General features: G+C 45.7%; 1 protein-coding gene across 1 annotated transcript in view; it reads right to left on the reverse strand.

Moving 5' to 3' along the window:
• LOC143925088 (contactin-associated protein-like 5) overlaps nt 1-23,420 on the reverse strand; it is a 613,155-nt gene that overhangs the window by 275,720 nt on the left and 314,015 nt on the right. Inside the window, exons 7-8 of the mRNA XM_077449678.1 lie at nt 20,342-20,485; nt 9,800-10,064 (exon numbers count right to left, since the gene is read on the reverse strand). Coding sequence (XP_077305804.1) covers nt 9,800-10,064; nt 20,342-20,485 — 409 coding nt within the window. The remainder of the gene's footprint in view (nt 1-9,799; nt 10,065-20,341; nt 20,486-23,420) is intronic.

Below are 23,420 nucleotides of genomic sequence, written 5' to 3' on the forward strand. Positions count from 1 at the left end.
TTATTAATGGTTACGTTGTATTTTAAGTTTGTTCTTGCACTTCCTTGCCAAGTTCTAGGGCAATAAGTAGCTTCTTTCCTCCTGATGTCCATCCACCAGATTACTGTTTCCGTTTTTCCTAATATTTCTTCTTCTTTTCCCTTATCTCTATTCTCTTTCTATTCTTTTGACCTTCGACTTATATGAGCATGACAAATAACCCTCTTTATGTGTACTGATGTTAATCTGTATCTATGATTATTCTTAAAGGTGGCACAGCCACGATTGTTTTGAAATCTACTCATTTCTTGTGTGATTTGCTATCTGTTATACTATATTCTGTATGTAAAATTTTCTTCAATAAAAACTAATTTAAAAAAAAAAAAAAAACGTAACCATTTGGCTGGCCAAAGACCAGAGCACTTTTTGCGAATTCGGCACTGCGTCGCTTTAACTGACAATTGCGCGGTCGTGCGACGTGGCTCCCAAACAAAATTGCCGTCCTTTTTTTTCCCCACAAATAGAGATCTCTTTTGGTGGTATTTGATCACCCCTGCGGTTTTTATTTTTTTGCGCTATAAACAAAAAATAGAGCGACAATTTTGAAAAAAAAAAAAACGCATTATTTTTTACTTTTTGCTATAATAAATATCCCCCAAAAATATATAAAAAAAAAATTTTTCCCTCGGTTTAGGCCGATACGTATTCTTCTACATATTTTTGGTATAAAAAAAAATCGCAATAAGCGTTTATTGATTGGTTTACGCAAAAGTTATAGCGTTTACAAAATAGGGGATAGTTTTATGGCATTTTATCAATATTAATTTTTTTTTTTAATTAGTAATGGTGGCGATCAGCGACTTTTATCGTGACTGCGACATTATGGCGGACAGATCGGACACTTTTGGTGTGATTTTGGGACCATTCACATTTATACAGCGATCAGTGCAATTAAAAAAGCATTGATTACTGTGTAAATGTGACTGGCACTAACCACTAGGTGGCAGTGTAGGGGTTAAGTGTGTCCTAGGGAGTGATTCTAACTGTGGGGGGGGAGGGGCTGTGTGTGACACGACACTGATCACCGCTCCGGATTACAGGGAGCGGTGATCAGTGACAGTATCACTAGGCAGAACAGGGAAATGCTTGTTTACATCAGCATCTTCCCCCATTCTTCCTTCAGTGACTGTTGCCACACTCGAGCCTCATGGCTAGCCTGTGAGTATGGGTGGATGTTACATCATTTCCCCTTAATAATTTTGTATTCCCATACCCAGTTCGACTCAGTCTTGATACCTTATACGTTATACTTTTTAGATAACCTGGTTGCATCTGCTCCTGATGAGTGATAATTAGGCTTGTGCAATTCGTTTCGTAACGAATCGAAATTCGGCAGAATTTTGCATTTTTCCGACATTCGGATGCATCCAAATGTCCGAATAAAAAAATAACGAATTACAACGAATACGAAAGAAATATAACGAATGAATTCGAATGGATTCGACATGATTCGGTAATTCTTTAAAGATCTAATGAAACAAAAGGTCAGCTCAAAGTAAATCTTATAGTCCAATCAGCTAATTAATTTTGTGCCGGAGGATGGATTACTGGCAAAGTGCATTCCTTAGAACTGAGTTAGAAGGGTGTTGTATTGTATTTGAGCCGAAGTACTAAATGATTTCAACCAAATTCGAAAATATTTCAACCGCATTCTAAATGATTTCAACATGATTCGACATTATTTCAACCGCATTGTCACGGTCGTTCCACCACCCCGGTCACCCAAGTAAGACTTACCCGCAGGTTCCCGGTACGAGGGGATCGTCGGTGCCTTCGGACGCGGGTTGGCGCTAACGAACGCACGCGAGTGCACATAGTCCCCAACAGGCGCACACGGGTGCGCGTTGACACGAGCGGGCGCACGCGGGTGCGCGACGAGCCGAACGGGCGTACGCGGGGTCACGAACGGGAGCACGGTCACCCGCGGGGGAACGTAGATGTACCGTGCGACCGTTCTTGGCGCCCAGTTGCCTACTTAAGGGACCTGCTCCTGCTCCTCTGTGCTGTCCCGTCTGCAGTGTTCCCGTGACTCCTGCTATCTGTTCCTGTGTGTTTGTTCCTGATTCTGTACCCGGCCTGTTCCTGGACTTTGCCTGTTTGCCGCCTGCCTCCGACCCTTTGCCTGATTGACCACGCTTCTGCCTTCTGCCTTGTACCTCTGCTGCCCGATTGTTGCCGACCCAGCTCGTTCCTGACTACTTCTGCCAGTCCGCCTACGGACCTGCTCTGACTACTACTTCCGCAGCTCCTGCCTGTTCGCCTGTGCCAGCCGTCCAGCAGTTCCTGTCCAGCATCCTGCGCTGGTTGCACCTTCCGCTCCGGTCCACCATCTGCTCCGGTCTCTTCTACCAGCTGACCAGTCTGGCACTTGTGCCCTCCGGACTCCTGAATCCCTGTTCCCATCTCCAGGGGCTCTCGAGCCGGGGCTTACGAGGCGCCGCTCCCTGCACGCTTGGGCTCTCCAACCAGGTACGTGACAGTACGGGACAGCCATGTCCGAGCCCTCGCAGGGAGCGTCTCCGATGGATGAACTGTGCCACCATCTAGCCGGCCTCACCCAGGCCGTGAAGAACCTGCAAGAGGGTTATGGTCGTTTGGAGGAACGGGTTCAAGCCCTATCTGCCGCAGCTCCAGTTGCCTCCGGATCTCCAGGTCCCCCTTCAGTGGTCATGTTGCCGCCAGAGCCAAGGGTCCCTACACCAGACCGTTTTTCCGGTAACCGGAATAAGTTTAGGGCCTTCCGGAATTCCTGCGAGCTCTTCTTCGCCCTTCAGCCCCGGACCTTTTCTCTTGAGGCTACGAAAGTAGGGTTCGTTATCTCCTTACTTACCGACGAACCCCAGGCCTGGGCACATCGCCTCCTTGAACGAAAAGACCCCTGTCTGGACTCCTTAGATGTCTTCTTCCAAGCCATGTCTCGTCTTTATGAGGACCCCCAGCTCGCAGCCACCGCAGAAGCGGCTTTGCATGCATTCCAGCAAGGTCGCAGGCCAGTAGAGGACTACGTGTCTGAGTTCAGGCGCTGGAGCGCCGACACAGAGTGGAACAGCTCAGCTCTCCGTTACCAGTTCCGCATGGGACTCTCGGAGGCTTTGAAGGACGAACTGGCCCGTGTAGGAGCTCCTGAGACCCTGGAAGCGCTCATCGACCTCTCTGTCCAGATCGATAGGCGGTTAAGAGAGCGTCGTCTGGAGCGCTCTTCTTCCACCTCTCGCCCAGTCTGGATGATGCCACGGGTTCCAAGTGCCAATCCACCGGTTCTTCCTGGTCCTTCTTCTCCGGATTTATCGGAACCCATGCAGCTGGGATTACTACATTCACCTCTGACCCCCGAAGAGCGCCAACGCCGAAGATCTGGTAACCTGTGCCTCTACTGCGGAGGATCTGGACATTATGTTCGCACTTGCCCCGCCAAGTCGCGTAAGTGCCTGCTTATACCTCCCGCCTCTCCTCCTACTCCGCCTAGTACCAGTACCATCTCTCACCTGGCTGTGCCTCTTCTTTTACAGTTCTCCGGCAAGACTATCCGCGTCAACGCGATCATTGACTCTGGGGCCTGTAGCGGTTTTATGGACCTATCCTTCGCCCTGAGAAACAACATTCCCCTTCGGCCCAGGGCCAAGGAACTTCCAATCTATTTGGCCGACGGTTCCTCTCTGAGATCCGGACCTGTAACCCAGGAAACATCTCCCCTTCTTGTCACCATCACGGGGGACCACCAGGAGCACCTGTGTCTGGACATTATCGAGTCTCCTCTCTTTCCCATAATTCTTGGCATACCCTGGTTGAAGGCCCACAATCCCCTGATAAACTGGTTCACTGGAAAGATCGAGTTTCCATCTGCCTATTGTCATCAGTATTGCCTTCCAGCCATCAAGACGGACCCTCCTTCCCTGCTCTGCTTGGAGACAGACACCGAAACCCGACTGGCAGTGCCCGAAGTCTATCACCAATTTTTGGATGTTTTTAGTAAGAAGGGCGCAGAGACTCTACCTCCCCACAGACTATATGATTGCCCGATAGACTTGCTTCCGGGAGCGGAGATTCCCTTCGGGAGAATCTTTCCCCTATCTGAGACCGAGCTGGGAGCTCTAAAGACCTACCTGGATGATAATTTAAAGAAGGGCTTTATCCAACCTTCCACTTCCCCGGCAGGTGCAGGGATTTTCTTCGTCCAGAAGAAGGATCACTCCCTACGACCATGTGTAGACTACCGGGCACTCAATAAGGTTACTGTGAAAAACCGCTACCCTCTACCGTTGGTGCCTGAATTGTTCCAGAGACTGGGGTCGGCTAGGGTGTTCTCCAAGCTGGATCTGCGGGGCGCCTACAACCTGGTCCGTATCCGCAAAGGCGATGAGTGGAAGACCGCCTTTCGTACCCGCTTCGGGCATTATGAGTATCTCGTCATGCCCTTTGGACTCTGTAATGCCCCTGCTACATTCCAGCATTTCGTCAATGATGTCTTCAGAGAGTACTTAGACCTGTTTGTTGTTATATACCTTGACGATATACTAATCTTTTCTTCCTCCTTAGCCGAACACCGGGAGCATGTGAAGATTGTCCTGGCTCGTCTCCGTCTCCATGGCCTGTACGCCAAACCGGAGAAGTGCGTCTTCGAGCAACAGAGCATTCAATTCTTGGGCTTGATCATTTCCGTAAAAGGAATAGAAATGGATCCCCAGAAAGTCTCAGCCATCCTAGACTGGCCTGCTCCCTCGGACCGGAAAGGGGTCCAACGGTTCGTGGGATTTGCCAATTTCTATAGAAAGTTTATCAGAGGATTTTCATCCATTATCTCCCCCATCACGGAGCTGACCAAACAGGGTCAAAGATTCCTGTGGACTCCCAAGGCGCAAGAAGCCTTTGAAACCCTGAAGAAACTATTTGTTTCAGCTTCGATCCTGAGACACCCCGACGCCACGCTGCCCTATATCCTGGAGGTAGATGCCTCGGAAGTAGCCGTTGGGGCGGTATTATCCCAGAGACAGGGGCCTAAGTCACTTTTGTACCCAGTGGCCTTTTTCTCCCGTAAGCTCTCAGAAGCTGAGCGGAACTACGACGTCGGAGACCGGGAATTACTGGCAATCAAGGCGGCGTTGGAGGAATGGCGCTACCTCCTTGAAGGTGCTTCCCACCCGATCCTGGTTTATACGGACCACAAGAACCTGGAGTATCTTAAATCTGCCAAACGACTGAAGCCAAGACAGGCCCGGTGGGCACTTTTCTTTTCCAGGTTCGTGTTCCATATCACGTACAGGCCCGGGTCGAAGAACGTGAAGCCCGATGCTCTTTCCCGGATGTACAATGAGCCAGTGTTATCTCCTACGCCAGACACCATTCTTCCCCCAGGAAACTTTCTCCTGCTCCAAGAAGATCTCTTGTCCCGAATTAAACAGGCCTCCAGTGATCCGGCTCTATCTTCTGACACCTCTTTAACCTCCAAGGACGGTCTTCTCTGGCACCAGGATAGAATCTTTGTCCCCCAGGAGTTACGTACTGCGGTCCTCAGCTCCTGCCACGACCACCCATTGGCCGGTCACTTTGGGGCATTCAAAACCTTAGACTTACTTCAACGCACGTTTTGGTGGCCCCAGATGAAGAAACACTGCAGGGAATATGTAGAAGCGTGTACCACCTGCATTAGGAATAAGGGGAGTAAGTCGAAGGTTTGGGGCTTGCTGAGGCCATTACCCATCCTGGATAGGCCGTGGAAGATGATATCCATGGATTTTATCGTGGAACTGCCCCCCTCTGAAGACTTTTCCTCGATTCTGGTGGTGGTGGACAGATTTACTAAAATGGCTCACTTCTTACCCATGAAGGGGACTCCATCGGCCACAGAGATGGCCAGGACTTTTATTAAAGAAGTAGTAAGGCTCCACGGCATTCCTGCTGACATCACCTCTGACAGGGGAGTTCAATTCACGTCCAGGTTTTGGAAGGCTCTCTGTGGGGCCCTGAAAATTGAGCTTCGCCTATCTTCGGCCTACCACCCTCAAACTAACGGCCAGACCGAGAGAACCAACCAAACGCTGGAGCAGTATCTGCGTTGCTTCTCTTCCTTCTCCCAGGACGATTGGGTATCGCTTCTACCTTTAGCGGAATTTGCATATAATAATTCCGTCCATTCGGCCACCAAGCAGTCCCCCTTCTTTGCAAACTTCGGTTTCCACCCACTTTTTCTGCCCGGTAATCTTCCTGAGTGTTCAGTACCGGCGGTCCAGGAGGACCTTAACTTCTTCAGGAATAATAACAGGATCCTTCAAGAAACGCTGGCTAAAACCCAGGAACACTATAAGGAAGTCTTCGATAGGAAGAGAAGGGGCGAACTTAACCTCCAGGTCGGGGACCAGGTCTGGCTGTCTACGTTAAACTTGAAGTTGGCCTGCCCTTCCAGGAAGCTGGGTCCGAAGTTTGTGGGTCCATTCCCCATTCTGAGGAAACTAAATGAAGTAGCCTTTGAGCTGAAACTCCCGGGGTCATTCCGGATCCACCCGGTTTTTCATGTTTCATTGCTCAAGCCTGCGGTTCCGGACCCCTTTGCCGACCGGAGTACCAACCCCCCAGAACCCGTGATGATTGATGGGGAATTGGAATTTGAGGTTGAAGCTATCTTGGATTGCAGGAGGAGACGTAACCAGACCCAGTTTCTGGTTAAATGGAGGGGATATGGCCCTGAGGAGAATTCATGGGAACCGGAGTCCAACCTGCATGCCGAAAGACTAATCCATGCCTTCAAAAGAACTCACCCGGATAAGATGGCACAGTTGGGCATCCGGAGGTTGCCCCTTGGGGGGGGGGGCAATGTCACGGTCGTTCCACCACCCCGGTCACCCAAGTAAGACTTACCCGCAGGTTCCCGGTACGAGGGGATCGTCGGTGCCTTCGGACGCGGGTTGGCGCTAACGAACGCACGCGAGTGCACATAGTCCCCAACAGGCGCACGCGGGTGCGCGTTGACACGAGCGGGCGCACGCGGGTGCGCGACGAGCCGAACGGGCGTACGCGGGTACGCGGGGTCACGAACGGGAGCACGGTCACCCGCGGGGGTACGTAGACGTACCGTGCGACCGTTCTTGGCGCCCAGTTGCCTACTTAAGGGACCTGCTCCTGCTCCTCTGTGCTGTCCCGTCTGCAGCGTTCCCGTGACTCCTGCTATCTGTTCCTGTGTGTTTGTTCCTGATTCTGTACCCGGCCTGTTCCTGGACTTTGCCTGTTTGCCGCCTGCCTCCGACCCTTTGCCTGATTGACCACGCTTCTGCCTTCTGCCTTGTACCTCTGCTGCCCGATTGTTGCCGACCCAGCTCGTTCCTGACTACTTCTGCCAGTCCGCCTACGGACCTGCTCTGACTACTACTTCCGCAGCTCCTGCCTGTTCGCCTGTGCCAGCCGTCCAGCAGTTCCTGTCCAGCATCCTGCGCTGGTTGCACCTTCCGCTCCGGTCCACCATCTGCTCCGGTCTCTTCTACCAGCTGACCAGTCTGGCACTTGTGCCCTCCGGACTCCTGAATCCCTGTTCCCATCTCCAGGGGCTCTCGAGCCGGGGCTTACGAGGCGCCGCTCCCTGCACGCTTGGGCTCTCCAACCAGGTACGTGACACGCATTCAAAATTATTTTGTGACCCGAATTTAGGGCCATGTATCTCGGGGTCACTTGGTGCTAGAAACTCCAAATTTGGATATGTTGTAGTGCTAGTACTATTGTGTTTTGCATACCAAATTTGGGGTTTCTAGCTATAAGTGACCCCGAGATATGTGGCCCCAAAATCGGGTCACAAAATGTTATTAGTTATTCGAGCAGAGAATGACATTTTGCGACCCGATTTCGGGGCCACATATCTCGGGGTCACTTATACATAGAAACCCCAAATTTGGTATGCAAACACAATAGTACTAGCACTACAACATATCCAAATTTGGAGTTTTTAGCACCAAGTGACCCCGAGATACATGGCCCTAAAGTCGGGTCACAAAATATTTTCGAATGCGGTTGAAATAATGTCGTATCATGTTGAAATCATTTCGAATGCGGTTTAAATATTTTCGAATTTGGTTGAAATCATTTAGTACTTCTAATTTTGTGCCGGAGGATGGATTACTGGCAAAGTGCATTCCTGAGAACTGAGTTAGAAGGGTGTTGTATTGTATTTGAGCCGAAGTACTAAATGATTTCAACCAAATTCGAAAATATTTCAACCGCATTCGAAATGATTTCAACATGATACGACATTATTTCAACCGCATTCGAAAATATTTTGTGACCCGACTTTAGGGCCATGTATCTCGGGGTCACTTGGTGCTAAAAACTCCAAATTTGGATATGTTGTAGTGCTAGTACTATTGTGTTTGCATACCAAATTTGGGTTTTCTAGCTATAAGTGACCCCGAGATATGTGGCCCCAAAATCGGGTCGCAAAATGTTATTAGTTATTAGAGCAGAGAATGACATTTTGCGACCCGATTTCGGGGCCACATATCTCGGGGTCACTTATATATAGAAAACCCAAATTTGGTATGCAAACACAATAGTACTAGCACTACAACATATCCAAATTTGGAGTTTCTAGCACCAAGTGACCCCGAGATACATGGCCCTAAAGTCGGGTCACAAAATATTTTCGAATGCGGTTGAACTAATGTCGAATCGTGTTGAAATCATTTCGAATCCGGTAGAAATATTTTCGAATTTGGTTGAAATATTTTCGAATGTGGCCGATTTTTCGAATTCGGTAGAAAACTAAACGAAATCCGAAAACGAAATTTAAGGAAGTTAACGAATATAACTAAACGAAATGAATGAATTAACAAATTAAAACGAAACGAAACTAAACAAATTTTTTTCCTTTTTTGCATGTCTAGTGATAATCAGCGACGAAACGCACCGGGATACGGATCCCATACCAATGCGTTCTCTATTCAGAGCAACATTTAGATATGTATCGTCACATGTTTGACCTATGCCTACCAGATACTTCTTTTTTTATTATTATGTTATCAACAACTTATGATTTTAGAAATTGATCTGTGAGCTACCATGAAGTACTATGCCCTTGCATTGATGTGTATTCTCATTATGTGAATATATATATATATATATATATATATATATATATATATATATATATATATATATATATGAAATTGACAACATACTTTTTTTTATGTGTGTACCAGTTTCAACCTATTTAGGGTTTTATGCAATAAACGTGTCTACAAAGTTACAGTTTGTTACTTATTCCCATATTGGATGTTTCATTTAAAGTCCCAAACCCTTTCCTTGTGTCTTCTCAAAAACGAGGGATGGAGTTAATATTGACTTATACCTCATAGACTTCATCTAAAGTTCCACAGTTCTTCTCTGTCTCATGTATAGTATAGGATGCACTCAAAACTTGGTCAGGGCTCCTTTTGCATGAAATGCTGCATCGATGTGGCGTGGCATGGAGGCGATCAGCCCGTGGTACTGCTGAGGTGTTGTGGAAGCCCAGGTTGCTTTGATAGCGACCCATACTAATTTATCTGAAGGCCAGGGACAGTCAGATTGGAGTGGGGTGGGTTGGGGGCTAGATGATGCTGGACATCTTCAGGAAATAAAGCTCTATCTGACTTGCTGCAGCTTCTAATGAACACTGTGAGATGCTCACAGTGTGGCAGTGAAATCAGTGGAGACAGGAGAGGAGACAGGAGAGGAGCCTGTAAATCTGTCCAAGGGAAGGCCAGATGTCAGAGACATCAAAGTGCATTCGTAAAAACGTTACCTGCGGTTATCGGAAGTATGTTGGGTAGCTTCTCCTGAATCATCAGCAGCAACCTCCCAGAATACAGCTGGAGGAGGAGGTACCCGGAATCTCCGGACAGCTTGGTGGACAAAAGAAGACTGTCGCTGTTCCACGTCCGGAACTGGAAACTGACCGCCAGATCGTCCAGCTGCGGCGTGCCGGGCAGGAGGAGGTAGCTGGTGCTGGGGCTGGTGAAGGTGATGGGGATGATGTGGGGTTCAGAGCAGGAAAAGGTGATATTCCCCTAAAAGAAAAAAAAAAAAAAAGGATATTGCAACAAAATGCAACAAATGTTTACACTTGATTTTAAATTTTTTCGAACACACATTAAAAATAATCATTAAAATCAAAAAAAAATGTATTTTGTTTTGCTAGAAAATTACTTTTACCACCTCCCCAAACAGTTATTTATTTCCTGAAAGCAGAGGCCTTGTAGAATAAAATGGTGGCAGCTGAATTTTTTTTTTTTATGTCGAATAATATTTGTTTACCAAACAAACAAATAAAATAAAATATAACAATTTTAGTACACAAAAATACAATATTATGCCCAATTTTTGGGTAAAATAAAAAAGATCAGATTACACTGAGTAAATAGATACCAAACATGTCAACATTTTTTTTTTTTTTTTTTGTTTTACTATGATTTAATTATTTTAACACTTCCTTTTTATTTATTTTTTTAATTTATCTTTATTGCTATTAAAATTGATGTACTTTGTTTCCCACAAATAAAGCTTTCTATTGGTGGTATTTGATCACCTCTGCGGTTTTTATTTTTTGCGCTATAAACAAAAAAAAAGAGACAATTTTGAAAAAAAGGCAATATTTTTTTTCTTTTTGCTATAATAAATATCCCCAAAAAATATATTAAAAAAAATATCTTCATCAGTTTAGGTCGATATGTATTCTTCTACATATTTTTAGTAAAAAAAACCCGCAATAAGCGTATATTGATTGCTTTGGGCAAAAATTATTGTGTCTACAAAATAGGGGATAGATTTATGGCATTTTTATTATAATTATTATTTTTTTTATTAATAATGGCGGCATTCTGTGATTTTTATTGTGATTGCGACATTGCGATGGACAGATCGGACACACTATTTTGGGACCATTGGCACTTGTACAGCGATCAGTGCTATAAAAATGCACTGATTACTGTGTAAATGTCACTGGCAGGGAAGGGGTTAAACACTAGGGGGCACTCAAGGGGTTAAATGTGTTCCCTCAGGTTGTTCTAACTGTAGGGGGGGGGGGAGGCTCACTAGAACATGACAGAGATCACTGGGAGCAGTAGATCCCTGTCATGTTGCTAGGCAAAACAGGGAAATGCCTTGTTTACATAGGCAGCTCCACGTTCTGCCACTCCGTGGCACGCCCCGCGAGCCGCTGATGATGCGGTGACGTACGGGTATGCCGCTTTGCGCACCTGTGCCACTTTGCCGACATATATCGGCGCGAGACGCTCGGCAAGTGGTTAATAAAGTCATGTTCAGGCCGGATCGTCCAAAACGCGTTGTTTTTATGGTTGTATTTCACGTTGCACAATTAAGGACAACAGCTTGCTGACTGATGATGCCATGTCAGATGAAGCCATGCCCTGCCTCCTCTCTCTCCTTATTGGCTCACTGGCTGTGATTGACTGCTGCCTCAGCCAATGAGTAGGGGGAGTCCCTGGAGAGCCAAGGTTCTCCTGCACATCGCTGGATCGTGATGGGGCTCAAGTAACTATTGGGGGGGGGGGGGTGAGCTGCTGCACACAGAAGGTTTTTTTTTATCTTAATGCATTAAGGTAAAAAAAACTTCTACCTTTGGAACCACTTTAATAAATATATTGCTAATTTTATACAAGTGTGTGTTTAATAAACTGGGCAATTGGGTAGTTACAAATATACAGGGATCAGCCACCACTTTTCCTATGAATCTCCAGGCCAGTCCCTCAGTGTACCTCCCCTCCCCCATCTTGAATTGGCTCCGCCTCCAACTACTTCCAGAAAATACTCCCCCCCCAGCTCCCATTGAGTTTGGACCTTGGTGAACTCCTGCAGACTTCATGCCCCAAAGCTCCCGATGAGCCGGGACCTCTATGAACTCTTGCAACCTCAGCTATTCTGCACCAAAAGAGCAGCAGCCCTTCAGGCTGGGATCTTCTCCTCCTGGATGAGAACACTGTTGCTCCAGGCCTTAGATGATTTATGCCCTCATCAGCCACCTACTGGGCACTCCACCCACCCAGGGATTGGCTGAGCCGGACCTAATATTTAGGGGGGGAGGGGCTGTGGGTCTGTCTCTTCCAGCCCCCTACATTCTAGAACCTACTAGAAGGCGGGGAGAAGTGGCTGAGCCTTCAGTTAGCGAGACCCAAAACGAATCACACACCACTTCCATGTTCTAAGCCCCTGTACACACGGTCGGACATTCTGCCAACCAAATCCGTCGGATTTTGTCCGTCGGATTTTGCCTGTCGGATCTTGTCCGAAACTGTTGCATACACACGGTCGGACTAAGTTGTCGAAAAATCCGATCATTCAGAACGTGATGACGTAATTTCCTTACGACGGGACTACGTTCAGGCTAGTAGCCAATAGCTTTGATGTAGGAATTTGATCTGAGCATGCGTGGCACTTGGTCCGATCAAAATTCTCTACACATGATCGGAGTATGTCCGATCGAACCAGTTGGTCGGGAAATATTTCCAACATGTTGGAAAATTGGGTCCGACGTATATTCCGATGGAATCAGTCCGATGCATACCACACACAGTCGGATTATCCGACAACACGGTCCGATAGGACACATTCCAACGGATTCTCCGACCGTGTGTACAAGGGCTTAGGCCGCGTACACACGGGCGGACTGTTCGCTCAACTTTGTCCGCTGAACAGTGTTTCAGCGGACAGTCCGCCCGTGTGTGGGCTTTCAGCGGACAGTTTCAGCGGGCAGTTTGACGGACAAAGTCTTTCGGAAATTCCGAAAAACTGTCCGCTGAAACTTGGTTTGAGCGAACAGTCCGCCCGTGTGTAGGCTACTTTCGAAATGAGCAAACTGTTCCCGCTCGGAGGGAAGTCTGCTCATTTTGAGCGCGTGTGCAGGTAGGCGGGGCCCGCGACGGAAACGTCGCGGGCTCCGCCGCCTGGAATGGACTTAAAGGGGAACCCCAACGCCGAAAAAAATCGGCGTGGGGGTCCCCCCAAAGTCCACAACAGACCCTTGTCCGAGCACGCTACCCGGCCGGCCAGGAAAGGGGGGCGAGCGAGCGCGCCCCCCCTCCTGAGCCGTACCAGGCCGCGTGCCCTCAACATGGGGGGTGCCTTGGGGAAGGGGGGGCCGCGCGGCCCCCCCACCCCAAAGCACCTTGTCCCCGGTCTTCTGTCGCCGCCGCCTTTTCTTCTTCTTCTTCTTCTTCTTCTTCTTCTTCTTCTTCTTCTTCTTCTTCTTCTTCTGGAGATGTTGACACGTCGCTCTCTCCGGCCGGAATGCCGGAGAGAGCGACTTATATAGTGCCAATGGGGCGGTGTCACATGGTATATGTCACATGGGTTGGTCACATGGGTTGATGTCACATGGTGACCCCGCCCCCTTACAATGTCATAGTCCCCATGTGACATCAACCCATGTGACCAACCCATGTGACATATACCATGTGACACTGCCCCATTGGCACTATATAAGTGGCAGCACAGCGTGGCTCTGGCATTCCGGCCAGAGAGAGCGATGTGTCAACATCTCCTGGAGAAGAAGAAGAAGAAGAAGAAGAAGAAGAAGAAGAAGAAGAAGAAGAACAAGAAGAAGAAGAAGAAGAACGGAAGGCGGCGACAGAAGACCGGGCCACCGCCTGTAAAAGAGCTATAAGAAGGCGCGGTGGCTCGGCAGAAGAACCGAAGAGGGGGGACAAGACCCCCGAAGTCGGGAGAAGAGGCCGGCGGCGGGGAGGAAGAAAGCCGGACTCCTCCGCTAGCAAAAGAGCTACACGAAGATAGCGGAGGAGTCTGGCGAGAAGACCCCCGAAGACGGAAGACCCCCGGAGCTGTGCAATAAAATATTTTTTCTCGTGTGTTGTGTTTTTTTTTTGGGTACTTTTATTTTACAGGTGAATGGGTAGGGGTACATTGTACCCCATACTCATTCACATAGGGTGGGGGGCCGGTATCCGGGGGCCCCCTTCTTAAAGGGGGCTCCCGGATTCCGATAAGCCCCCCGCCCGCAGACCCCGACAACCAACGGCCAGGGTTGTCGGGAAGAGGCCCTTGTCCTCATCAACATGGGGACAAGGTGCTTTGGGGTGGGGGGGCCGCGCGGCCCCCCCTTCCCCAAGGCACCCCCCATGTTGAGGGCACGCGGCCTGGTACGGCTCAGGAGGGGGGGCGCGCTCGCTCGCCCCCCCTTTCCTGGCCGGCCGGGTAGCGTGCTCGGACAAGGGTCTGTCGTGGACTTTGGGGGAACCCCCACGCCGATTTTTTTCGGCGTTGGGGTTCCCCTTTAAGTCCATTCCAGGCGGCGGTGCCCGCGACGTCTCCTTCGCGGGCCCTGCCTACCTGTACACGCGCTTGAAATGGGCGGACTTGCCTCCGCCTTACGTGGGCGAGTCCGTTCATTTCAAAAGTTGAGCGAACTGTTTGGCAAACAGTTCGCTGAAACAGTCCGCTCGTGTGTGGGCAAGTCCGCTCATGCAAATTTTGAGCGGACTGTTGCGGCAACTGTTTGACAAACAAAGTTTCAGCGAACAGTCCCCGCGTGTGTACGCGGCCTTAGAGGAGGGAAAAAAAGTCTAAATATACCTGAAACCTCTCTAGCAACCTATTTTAGGAGGGTGCTACACCAGTAAGCCCTTGTACACACGGTCGGAGATTCCGACGGAATGTATCCTATCGGACCATTTTGTCGGATAATCCGACTGTGTGTGGTCTCCATTGGACTGTTTCCGTCGGAGTATCCGACGGACCAAGTTTTCCAACTTGTCCGTAAAAATTTTCCGACAACATGCTCCGATCGGACATACTCCGATCATGTGTAGCCTACTGCGACGGACAAAGTGCCACGCATGCTCAGATCAAATTCCTAGACCAAAGCTATTGGCTACTAGCCTGAACGTAGTACCGTCGTAACGAAATAACGTCATCACGTTATGTACAATCGGATTTTCCGACAACTTAGTCTGACTCTGTGTATGCAACATCACTTCTGGACCTCGTCCGGAATTAATCCGTCGGAATTTGGTAGTCGGAATCTCCGACCGTGTGTACAAGGGCTTAGTAATTGCCACTGCCATTTCATCTGACGGTAATCCTGAAAAAATGACCTGTTGGGGCGCCTTGAGGACTGGAGTTGAGAAACAGCGGTTTAGAATTCAGGGGTCTCAAAGTACTAGCCTGAACGTAGACCCGTCGTAACGGAATAACGTCATCACGTTATGTACAATCGGATTTTCCGACAACTTTGTCCGACCGTGTGTATGCAACAGTTTCAGACAAAATCCGTCGGACAAAATCCAACGGATTTGGTTGTCAGAATGTCCGACCGCGTGTACAAGGGCTTAGACCAGAAGGTATGTTTGTTTTCCGGCCCCTCCATGTTGATTTTTTAATTTGTTGAAATGGCCTTTAACCGATCCCAGAAATCTTTGGCTCACCCCCTTCTATGTAGCATGGATGGAGAAACCTGCTAGATTTTTTTTCCTGGTAGCCTTCGGCATGTGTATGGCCGGCATAAGTTACTTTGTTTTCTCCTGTACTTGTTTTTCTTCTCTGTAAAAGAAACTATGGAAAAACTCAAGGACTTTGATCTAAAAATTTCTTGATGAAAAAGTAAAAAAAAAAAAGAATCAGAATTCAGTGCTTCGCCGTTTACTTGTACCAACAATTCACCTTTGGAGATGGTAATAAACCACCAGCTCCGGCGACGGCTATAATAATAGCATTGGAGAATAATACTCTCGCAATCTTTGCGGAGGCTGGAGGTATAATACGGAATATTGTCACAGAGGAAGGTCGCCAGGACTGGATATAACTCTTCGGCTTGCAGACGGAGATCTCCGTTCACAGACCGGCGACGTGCCGTCTCTGCAGTGTGATCAGACATTTGTTACCGTGAGTTATTCTCAGCTGTTGTATTTAATGGTCTGGAGATGATGAGCTATCAGATGTGCGCCATCTCTGATATTGAGGATATCATTCTGCGGAAAACGTTTTCCTCGTTCCTAATTACACCAGCAGGATTACATTGACTGATGATAATAATGCATACATTCAATATTACTCTACGTTATGACGCCACGCCACCCGTAACTTAACGTTCACAGGCCCAATCAGTCATAACGGCTCTGGATACGGCATTATAATTGATAATGCAAAGATACTTATTCATCAATTATACCGCAATGATGAGCGAGAGCCTGATGCCGAGGACACCAATCTGATTGGGAAATGATACTGTGCTTAAAGTGGTTGTAAACCCTTGCAGACCACTTTTCACTACAGTTAAGCCTAAAATAAGCACATGCGTGGGAGTGACATCATCGCGGCTCCAGACAATCACAGCACCGAAGGCCGCGATAACCAAAAATAACTGCGGGAGACATGTCACCGGGCAGAGCAGTGTGCCAAGACCGATGCGGGGGCTTCGATCTAAGGTGAGTATTTCATAATGAGCTAGTATGCTATGCACTTTCTAATTGAAATCAAAACTCTGATTCCAGGTTCTCCTTTTATAACAATTGGGACAATTATTGGATCTCTTCTTTTTGATACCCTTGTTTGGTTTTATACCCCACGGCCCTTTTGTATGATGAAAGGCACGTGTACATACCTTCAGGATGAGTTCTGGGAGTTGAGAGAATTCTTTCTCCAGACCAATTTATTTGATATGTAAATCTAGGACCCTACCAATCTTAAAAACCTATGCCCTATCTCCTTGCTCCCCTTTTCCTCTAAACTCCTTGAACGCCTGGTTTACAACCAACTGAGTGACCACCTCATTAAGAATAACCTTCTTGATCCACTTCAATCTGGAGTTCACCCTCAATACTCTGCAGAAACTGCTCTTTTAAAACTCACAAATTACCTACTAACTGCAAAAACCAACGGACACTATTCTGTACTCCTACTTCTGGACCTTTCAGCTGCTTTTGACACGGTTGACCACCCTCTCCTCCTCAAAAAACGTTACTCCTTTGGTCTCTGTGACTGTGCTCTTCAGTGGCTCTCATCCTACCTATCCCAACGCACCTTAAGTGTCACTTACAATTCTACATCCTCCACTCCTCTTCCCTTCTCCGTTGGGGGTCCCCCAAGGTTCTGTTCTTGGACCTCTTTTATTTTTAATCTACACCTCTTCCCTGGGTCAGCTGATAGCCTCTTATGGCTTTCAATATCATTTCTATGCTGGTGACACACACATCTATCTCTCCACCCCTCAACTCACTCTATCAGTCTCCTCACACATCACTAACTTACTTACTAACAGACATATCTGTATGGATGTCACACCACTTCCTCAAACTCAACTTGTCCAAAACTGAACTTATAATATTTCCTCCTCCACGTGCCTCTTCCCCCTGACTTATCTGTCAAGAGCAATGGCTCAACCATCCACCCATGACCACATGTCAGCGTGCTAGGTGTTATCCTGGACTCTGAACTCTCCTTTCGGCCCCACATCCAATCACTTTCCAAAGCTTGCCACCTCAACCTCCGCAACATCTCTAACCAATGAAACCACAAAGCTCCTGATTCACTCCCTGGTTATCTCTCACCTTGACTACTGCAATTCCCTCCTCATTGGCTTACCTTTAAATAGACTATCCCCCCTTCAGTCCATCAGGAATGCTGCTGCCAGACTCATCCACCTTACAAACCGCACAGTGTCTGCTACCCCTCTCTGCCAATCCATCCATTGGCTGCCACTTGCCCAACAAATTAAATTCAAAATTCTAACAATAAGTTACAAAGCCATCCACAACTCTGCCCCCAGCTACATCACTAGCCTGGTCTCAAAATACCAACCTAATCGCCCTCTTTGTTCCTCCCAAGACCTCCTGCTCTGCAGCTCCCTCATCACCTCCTCCCATATCCGCCTCCAGGACTTCTCCCGAGAAAATTTTGTTGGAAGCCTTCCCGGAAGAGTAGAGCCAGCTTAAAGTGGTTGTAAACCCTTTACAACCACTTTAAATTACAGGCAAGCCAATAATTAGACTTGCCTGTAGCTGCACTGGATATCTCCTAAACCTGCACGGTTTAGGAGATATCCCTGTATTTGCATGTGCCAACGTCATGCAGCACATGCGCACTTAAGCCAACTTAAGCAATGGCAGTACGTGCCGTTGCTTCAGTTGTACTGTGCCGTTCGTGGCGGCTCCTGCGTGCATGCGTGGGAGTGACCCCATCGTGGCTCCGGCCAATCACAGCGCCGGAGCCGTGATACCCGGAAGCAAGCTCCGGGTGACATGTCAGCGGCCTGAGGGGGGGACGAGGATGGCTGTGGGGGATTCGTTCTCCGGTAAGTAATTCATAATGAGCTAGTATGCTATGCATACTAGCTCATTATGCCTTTATCTTGCAGGGTGTTTTTTTTTTTTTTTTTTTTGCAGGAGGGTTTACTTCCTCTTTAATAAAGACATAGTTTGATGGATTTGTTGTGGAGGAACTTGAGTGTCCGGCACAGAGCTCTGACCTCAACCCTACTAAATGCCTTTTGGATGAATTAGAACACCAGTTGTGAGACAGAACTTCTCACCTAACATCAATACCTGACCTCCACAAATCTCGTGGAAAGCCTTCCTAGAAGACTGCCCATTTTAATGATATTGGCTTCAAAAGGTAACACCAAAGTTCCCACCTTCCACCAACATGCAGGGCTGCTGCAGTGCCATGATTACCTCTTCCAGGGCGGAACATTCCCAGAATAAAAGTCCCAAAATAGATTCCAAGTCCATCCGTCCCTATTATGGATGCCCATAGAGGGAACGTGATCTCCTGGTATTGACTACATCCTTAGTTCTCAACTTTATCAACTTTGCCCAACTAACTCTGTACATGTAGCCTCCGACAAAAGGAAGAAGAGACCCAAACCTACAAAGAGAAGGGCACCACAGCGGCACAACAGTTAAAGTGGCACAAAACCCTCCTATCGTTTTTAGCCAAGGAAGCTGCCATCTTGGCCTCTGTTAGATCTTCAACTGCCATGGTGCGGTACGTGTGATTAACAGCCATTTGATGGCTTGACAGTTTGGTTGAGAGCACAAGCCAATGTGACAGTTAGCATTCCTGGAACATGCTGGGAATGTTTTTTGAGACTGTTTTTTGAGACTGTTAAGTCGGTTTAGCACCGCTTGAACTCTTTAACATCTACCTACATTTGCACCAAGCAGATCTTTGAAGCGTAGTCTTGATTTCATACTTCATAGGGAATGAAACAGTAAAAATTAGCATTCAGAATTGAAAAAAGATTTTCTGTTTTTTAACTTCTCCAGGGTTTTGGAACACATCCTGCACACATCCCAATCCAATAAAATCTAAGGTTATAATTTGATATCCTACCTGACACAAATTTGTAAATGACTAAAAGAAACACAATTTGGGAAGTAGACATGTGCAAAAGGAAAAAAATTGTTTAGTTTCGTTTTAATTCGTTAATTCATTAATTTTGTTTAGTTATATTCGTTAACTTCCTTAAATTCGTTTTCGGATTTCGTTTAGTTTTCTACAGAATTCGAAAAATCGGCCACATTCGAAAATATTTCAACCAAATTCGAAAATATTTCTACCGGATTCAAAATGATTTCAACATGATTCGACATTATTTCAACCGCATTCCAAATGATTTCAACATGATTCCACATTATTTCAACCGCATTCGAAAATATTTTGTGACCCGACTTTAGGGCCATGTATCTCGGGGTCACTTGGTGCTAGAAACTCCAAATTTGGATATGTTGTAGTGCTAGTACTATTGTGTTTGCATACCAAATTTGGGGTTTCTAGCTATAAGTGACCCCGAGATATGTGGCCCCAAATTCGGGTCATAAAATGTCAAGCACTTTTCTGCAGCAGAGAATGACATTTTGCGACCCGATTTTGGGGCCACATATCTCGGGGTCACTTATAGCTTGAAAACCCCAAATTTGGAGTACTAGCACTACAACATATCCAAATTTGGAGTTTCTAGCACCAAGTGACCCCGAGATACATGGCCCTAAAGTCGGGTCACAAAATATTTTCGAATGCGGTTGAAATAATGTCGAATCATGTTGAAATCATTTCGAATGCGGTTGAAATAATGTCGAATCATGTTGAAATCATTTTGAATGTGGTTGAAATAATGTCGAATCATTTCGAATTTAGTATTGAGTCGAATTTCGGCCGAATTCGGTTGAATTCGTTAGCATTGTAATTTGGTAATTCGGATGCATCCGAATGTCCGAATAATGAAAATTCGTCCGAATTTCGAATCGGAACGAAACGAAATGCACATGTCTATTGGGAAGTAAAGAACACAATGCTCAACATCAAAAGCCTCTCTTACCACAATGTAGATCTGAGGTTTGCGTCTCTTGGCCAGGTCGATGACGTTGACTCCGTTGTAGTACAGGTTCTCGATGCAGCCGTGAAAATTCCGCTTCAGAAAGGCGCCGGGCTTCCCAGATACTGGAATTCCTCCAAAGCTGAACTTTGGAAAAGAAAAAAATCAAAACTTGGCTCATTTCTTTACTTAACGGCACATTAAAATTGAGAGCAGAACGCAAATCAGATTATGAAGACAGTTTTCTAGTCAAGACAAATAGCTGTCTGCACAGTGCAAAATATTGGAAAGATGAATCCCCCCCAATGGGACGCAATGTGGAGAAACTCTGAAAGTGAATAAAAAGCTGATATAGTATTGTCTTATGGTTATTTGAAGGGAAACTCTTTAGATACTGAACTGTGATTAAAGTTGAAGGCAAATCAAAACTAAGCTTAAATCTACTCCCACCCCCATTCTAAGCCCATTCTATCCACCCTGTAAAAGGAAAGATGTCTATAGTCACCTATTGTGAAGTCGCTCGGGTCCGGTCACCTGACCAGCTTCCACCTCTGGCTTCAATGTAGAGGAGGGACAGCAACAACAGCTGCACCAGCAGCCACAAGCTTGATTTAACTACTTGTCTACCATACCATTTATAAACATACCTTGGTAGACAAACAGTTAAAAGTATTTAACCACTTGCTGACCCGCTCACAGTAAATACACCACATATCAATATACATGTATGTGACAGACTCTCCCAGGACAGAGGATTTTGGAGGGGACTGAATGCTAGCCTTTTGCCTACCGACTATGGCCCCTGGCATGTGAGGGCGCTACAAGCATTTAGGAAGATATTCTGTTATGTAATGCAAAAGGACATTATTAAGGAGGCCTTGATGGTCTCTGCCAGCTTGGGACTCAGTGAACAGATGTATGTGAAAGGAATGCTGATTAATGAGATCTGAATAGTTTATTGTGCTCATTAACACACCTTTGTCTCCTAGAAAACTATTGGGGGATGTGTTTATACGTAGGTTTATTGTACGTTGAGTGAGGAGACGGCAAGTCTACCCTGAAAGGTCATATCTCTGAGTCACCAAGTCTCGGTAAATGATTAGATAACTAGCTCATGTTAATTAGGTTTTTGGTTACAGGTGTATTGTTAGAGTAATATGAGCAGGAGGGGGGAACCTCCTCTTCAACTGCATATAAGACTGTATTCTTGTTCTAATAAACAGTCCATGTTCAGCAACCAAACAAGTGTTGTCTTGTTTTCTGGTTGTTAGCATTTGGAATACCTGATATCTATAGTCAGACTGGGAAGAAGCGGTATATGACGAAAGTGGAATGTGGGACGTTTCGTTACAATCAGTTACAATGGGTTAGAGGTGCGCATACCTGAGCCCTCTGCTGACCTGTGCTGTGACTGGTAGACATGTGCACTACTGATTCGCTAGTTCCAAACTGCATTGAGTAAGTATATTCTCCTGGGAGAATATACTTACTCATATGCACTACTGAAAAATGTGTTCATTTTTGTTTTTTGTTTTTCAGTTTTTTCGGGTCATTTGTTAGGATCGCAATTCCTGAATTAAATAATTTGTAAATTCGTTAATTCGAAAATTTGTAAATGAGAACATTTGTAAATTCGAAAATTCATAAATTCATAAATTCAAAAATAAGAAAGAAAATCCAAAAATCCAAAAGAATAGCTAACTAACGAATAATAACTAACTATTCGATTATGGGTATTGGAATTTCCTTTCAAATTTGGCTAACAGTTAGTGAAGGTAACGAATACGAATTTATACGAAGTTACGAATTATCCAAAAAAAAAGGAATGCAGCTTCTAAACGAATGAAACGGAACTAATTAACAATAAATAATAAAAATAAAACGTTTTTATTATTATTATTGTTATTTATTATTATTAATATGTTACGTTCCATTCCTTTAAATACCTCATTCGTTATTTTGGATAATTCGCAACTTTGGATAAAATCGTATTCGCTACGTTCACTAACAGCCAAATTTGAAAGGAAATTCCAATACCTATAATTTAATAGTTAGTAATAGTTAAGTTATTATTAGTTAGATATTATTTCTGGTTTTCGAATTTTGGGGTTTTCGGATTTTGGAATTCCCGAATTTTTTAATATTCTAATTTAGATTAGAATATATATATATATATATATATATATATATATATATATATATATATATATATATATATATATATATATATATATATAGAGAGAGAGAGAGAGAGAGAGAGAAAGAGAGAGAGAGAGAGAGAGAGAGAGAGAGAGAGAGAGAGAGAGAGAGAAAGGGTCGAGACTTTAAATGAGGTGTCTATATTGTGGCTAATCGAAGGAGCCAAAGTGAAACATGAACAAGTATTTTCTTTGTTTGCCATGATTGAGTAGGTACATGGCAGACAATACATGCAATAATGGCACATAATATGACAAATCATGTATCCAAAACATTTACATGTTAAAAACATGAATAGAATATACAATATATAATAGTATTTTCCTGAATGATAAAAAATCATTATAATATAACAGTTATAATCCACGGCATTGCCTGAATCCAAAGACCATGTAAGTATGTATGCATTACATCTAAGTTAGGCCCAACGCGTTTCATGGGATCTATCCAATCATCAGGGGTGGATGCATGATACATCTATAAAAAGAGGTAAGTATATCAAAATCAACCATTCATAGACAAAAAAATGGAAAAGAATGAATATACATACAGGGAGGATAAAATGGCCATCCCTGTAAGACTCCCATATCTGCTTAGTGTGAATCAACACTAATTTGCATACAGTGATGCATGACCACGCGCATAATTGTCAGTTATTTTTCCATTTATTTTTTATTATGTTTTAAAAAAAAAATTCTGTTTCAATATGTTTATTGAAAATTTAAATAAACAGGAATAAACAAGAGACTACGCATAATTGTCAGTTAAAGTAACGCAGTGCCGTATGGCCAAAAAATGTCCTGGTCATGGGGGGGGGGGGGGGGTTGAATCTTCCAGAGGTCAAGTAGTTAAAGTATAACTAAAGACAAAACTTTTTTTATTT

Source organism: Lithobates pipiens, unplaced genomic scaffold (genome assembly GCF_037356315.1).
Source record: "Lithobates pipiens isolate NorthernLeopardFrog02 unplaced genomic scaffold, aLitPip1_a1.2 Scaffold_22, whole genome shotgun sequence".
NCBI lineage: Eukaryota > Metazoa > Chordata > Amphibia > Anura > Ranidae > Lithobates > Lithobates pipiens.